At 46.9% G+C, this 4,795-nt stretch overlaps 1 protein-coding gene across 1 annotated transcript in view; it reads right to left on the bottom strand.

Annotated features, from left to right (window-relative positions):
• Nucleotides 1–1,911: 1,911 nt before the first annotated feature.
• The window catches only part of LOC103263841 (dimethylaniline monooxygenase [N-oxide-forming] 4), a 20,062-nt gene continuing 17,178 nt past the window's right edge, over nt 1,912–4,795 (bottom strand). The window contains exon 8 of the mRNA XM_008061501.1: nt 1,912–2,338. Within this exon, the coding sequence (XP_008059692.1) occupies nt 1,912–2,338 (427 nt within the window). The remainder of the gene's footprint in view (nt 2,339–4,795) is intronic.

The following is a 4,795-nucleotide window of genomic DNA, read 5'->3' on the forward strand; positions in this document are numbered from 1 at the left end:
GCAGCATGGCTAAAGTCACAGCTAATGGCAGAGCTGAACTCGTACTCCAGGTCTTGATCTCAAGTTAGTGCGATAGCCAGTATGCTCGGCTCCCTGCAGCTGTACATTTACATTTCCTCCAATTGCCAGTTGGACTGCCTTTTACTCCTGGCTGTCAGTAGACTGTCCTTGTTCATTTGCAAGGCCAAGTTAACTGGTCATGTTGGCAGAACACGAGGTGTAGGTAGAAGAGAGTGGATAAGGAGTGCTGAGCAGCGAGTCCTCTCTGTTCACCAGATGGTTCTCCAGCGAGGCTTTGTTCAGGTTATGTTTCAGATAAACAAGAGATGGTTCCTTTTGGGAACTCACCATTTATTAGAAGACAGATACAAAAAGAAAACAACACTGTGGTAAGAGCATACATGAGGTGCAGCTGGCATGCCGGGGCGATCACCTTTGCCTCAGGGACTTAGGGAAGGCTTCCAGGGACAAGACTTGAGCTCTCTTGCAAGATGATAGTAGTTCACCAGTCAAGTATAGTACAGGCGTGCACACCTGGCAGAGGTGACAGTCATGCTGAAGTCAGGAAGTGTGGCATGGTTCCTGGGTTGGTAGTGCTAGATATGGAGGTTGAGCTTGGGGTGGAGGAAGCTACAGGAGAGGATTCCAGTAATGGGAAAAGGGACTCAGGTCACAAAGGGCCACCTCTGTCAGGCTAGGGATTTAGACTCCTGTAACTGATCAACGCAGACACTGTGAAGGGTTCATGCTGGAGGGCCGCATGCCTGGACTTGACCCCCTTAGCTTGCCCCTCCATGCCACCTTGGCTCTGCTCTGTGGCCTGGGAGGCTGACGTGGGCGGGCAATGTCGGTAGGCCACCTTGCCCTAATTGGGGAACACTGGTGGGGAATCAGAATGAGGAGAGTAAGATTGGACAATTTGTTCCCCCAGATCACTTTATTTATTTTTTGATTTTAGGTCTCGCTCTGTTGCCCAGGTTGGAGTGTAGTGGCATGATCACAGCTCACTGCAGTCTTGACCTTCTGGGCTCAGGTGATTCTTCCACCTCAGTCTCCCAAGTAGCTGGGACTACAGGTACACGCCATTGTGCCTGGCTACTTTTTTTCCTTTTGTAGAGATGGGGGTCTTGCTATGTTTTCCAGACCCATCTGCACTCCTGGGTTCAAGCAATCCTTTTTCCTCAGCCTTATAAAATGCAGGATTACAGGCATGAGCCATTGTGCCCAGCTCAGATCCCCACTTTTATAGTCATCATGTACTCATCATTCAACTCTTGCTAGGTGGCCTTCTATACACAATTCTCGCTTTTTCTCTTTAGGAACTGATTTTGTTTCTGGCTTCATTAGGTTTAGGGATAGCAAATGTACCTGACTATTAAAAGCCTGGGAGTATTTCATTATCCCTATAATTTTCCTACACTCTGCCAGAGTCTTTTAAGATAATTTCCATATTAAAATTTCCAGCTGGGTGTAGTGGCTCACCGCCTGCAATCCCAGCAACTAAGGAGGCTGAGGCAGGAGGGTCATTTGAGCCCAGTTCAAGGTTATACAGTGATTGCACCACTGCACTCCAGCCTGCTCTGTCAGAGCCTAGCTCTGTCTCCTGAAAAAATTTTTAAAAATTCATAAAATACCTTATTTGGGTGCCATCTTATTCCTACAGGGACCTTGATGGAAACAATGACCATATATTTATTTTAAAATGATACTTAGGTAGCAGGATAGACAATGCATTGGACAGGGAGGCAAGAAAGCAGACACTGAGAACGAAGAAGATGAGACAATAATTCAAATAAGATGATTGCACCTGACCTTGGATCATAACAGTTGTAATGGAGAGGAGGGGGGATACACAAGATACTTGGAGATAGAATCAATATTACTCAGTTGCAACCCTTGTAACCAGGCAATTCAGCCTCTCCAAATACACACTAGGCGAGGGGAAATTCTATCCTGTAGTTTATCTTGCATAAATTTCAGAAAAAGAGAAGATTTACAGATAAGTAGAAGAGATGCAAGTAGGAAAGGCACCCCCCAAACTTTTAGGTAATATGACATAGAGGCAGGCTTGGAGGGATCAGGGATGATTCGAGTTTTTAAAGGCTTCAATGTCCTGTCCCACTGGGTCAGGATGGCATTTCTGGCTCCATCCCACTTTCCAGGGCCCATGAGGCGGTACTGGTAAGGAGTACATGGTCCAAAGAAAACCTCCCAAGCTAATCTGGGATCTTTGAGGAACAACAATGGGATGTTGGGCTTCACTCCTATGTATGCAGCGAGCTCATCCAGGTAGAGAATGAAGTTGAGTTTGTCTCCACTGGTATCCTCAATCACACCCCTGAGAGAAAGAAAGGTAAGCAACTTTTCATTAGTCACTTTGCCTTGTATTTCTCAAGTTATAAGATCCACCCCTCCTCCCATCATTTTGTCACTATTTGTTTTCTATTTTTATTTTTATTTTTTTGAGTTAGAGTATCACTTTGTCACTCAGGCTGGAGTGCAGTAGCATGATCCTGGCTCATTGCAGCCTTGACCTCCTCGGTTTAGGCAAGCCTTCCATCTCAGCCTCCCCCTGGCCGTGTCTCAAGCAGCTGGTACTGTAGGCACAAGCTAACATACCTGGCTATTTTTTTTTTCTTTGTAGAGGTGAGGCCTTGTTATGGTGTCTAGGTGGGCTTGAACTTCTGGGCTCAAGCAATCCTCCCACTTTAGCCTCTCAAGGTTCTGGGATTACAGGTGTAAGCCAACATGCCTGGCCTATTATTTGCTTTTTAATAAAATCATGTTGAGACTGTTTTTCTATGTTGGAAAGAAAAAACTAAAGAAGTTTCTCTACAGAGGGTATCCATGAGGGTAATTTTGTTAGTGATGGTAAAATGAGACAACTGGAAGAGAAGCTTTAAACATTGTTTTAGGCTCTTGAATTTGACGTGAAGATAAAGTCTGATAAGTCTACAAAGAATAGTTATTGAAGGGATGAATATGATCAGAAAGGATCACTTACATGGACACCTTGGTTTTTTTTTTGAGTTAGAGTCTCACTCTGTCGCCCAGGTTGGAGTGCAGTGGCATGCTTGTGGCCATACCAGTGTAAACCTGCTGGGATCTGGTGATTCTTCCACCTCAGCCTTCCAAGTAGTCGGAACTACAGGTGCACCCTACCACACCCGGCTACTTTTTAATTTATTGTAGAGACGAGATCTCGCCAAGTTGCCTGGGCTGGTCTCGAACCCACGAGCTCAGGCAATCCATTTGTTTCGACCTCCCAAAGTGTTAGGATTATAGGCTGAGTCACTGAGCCCAGCCAAGAAGACGTCTCTTTTTAGGCAACATTTGAGCAGCATGAGCCACACAGGTGTCTAGTGGAACATTCCAGGCAGAGGAGTGAGTAAGTGCAGAGTTTCTGGGAGTTATGCTTGGTATGGGTGAGGAACAGGGAGAAGGCTGAGTGCCTGAGGCAGCATGATGATGGTGGGTGTGGTAGGCCTAGGCCATGAGGGATGCAGATGGTTGGGCCCTGGGGAGCCACAGAGGCTGCCGGGAGTCTCTTGGTACAAAGGGAAACACTGGAGGGTTTGAACAGAAAGGCAGTGTGGCGAGGCTTGCTCCTGCTGCTGTGTGAAGACTAAACAGCAGAGTAGCTGGAGTGGAGGCAGGGGGACCAGAGAAGAGGTGGAGCAGATGTCCCAGTGACAGATGTTGGTGGCTTGGTCTGGAGTGGCAGCAGCAGAGGTAGTGAAAAGTATCTGAGTTCTAGATTCATCTGGAAGGTAGGAGCTGACAGTATTTGCTGATGTGGGTTTGAGAGAAAAAGAGGAGGAAAAGATTACTCCAGGTTTTGGACTGATCAGCTAGAAGGAGCAACCGTTAATCAAGATGGGGAATTCTCAAGCACCCTGTTATAGGGCAGATGGGGACAGAGAGGTCAAGAGTTCATCAAAGACATCTTTTAAATGAGACACCAATTACACATCTAAGTGGAACTGTTTGGAGGGAGTTGGGTTAGGAGTCTGGAGCACCAGGCAAAGGTATGGGTCAGAGACACATGTTTGGGAGCCTTGAGGATGTGCTGGTATTTGGGCCTGGATAAGGCCACCGGGCATGCGTTTCAGCTGGCATGAGAGAAGGTCTGCGTCCTAGGGTTGGAGCTCTCCAGTTTCAGGAGTGAGGAAGAGGGGGTACTGTAAATACAGAGAAAAAGCAGCCTGAGCAGTGAGGGGAGAACAAGACAGAGAAGACTTCTGGAGCCAGATGAGGACAGGGTGGTCACCCATAAGGGGCCAGGTCATGTCCCACTGAGATGACTCAGTGTCCTCGATGATGGGCTTAAGGTCACATGTCTCACTGCTGGTAGAGTTAGGTCTAAAGATATTCTCTGACTCCTAATGAATAGTTATTTCCCACCTGCCATACTGCTGCTCTAAAAATGCATTTTATGCTCTGAATTTTTTTTTTTAATCAAGGTGTCACTGTGTTGCTCAGGCTGGAGGGCAGTGGCATGATCACAGCTACTGGAGTCACAACCTCCTGGGCTCAGTCGCCTCAGTAGTTGGAATTACAGGCATGTGCCACCATGCCCAGCTACTTTTTAAAACTTTTGTAGAGATGCAGTCTCACTAGGTTGCCTAGGCTGGCCTCAAACTCCTGGCCTTAAGAGATCCCCCTACCTTGGCCTTCCAAAGTTTTGGGATTACAGGCACAAGCCACCCTATCCAGCTAATATTTTGTGTTTATTTGTTATTTTTTTTTGAGTTGGAGTCTCACTTGGTCGCCCAGACTGGAGTGCAGTGGCCGC

Source organism: Carlito syrichta, unplaced genomic scaffold (assembly GCF_000164805.1).
Source record: "Carlito syrichta isolate Samal-C Ts95f unplaced genomic scaffold, Tarsius_syrichta-2.0.1 Scaffold305295, whole genome shotgun sequence".
Taxonomy (NCBI): domain Eukaryota; kingdom Metazoa; phylum Chordata; class Mammalia; order Primates; family Tarsiidae; genus Carlito; species Carlito syrichta.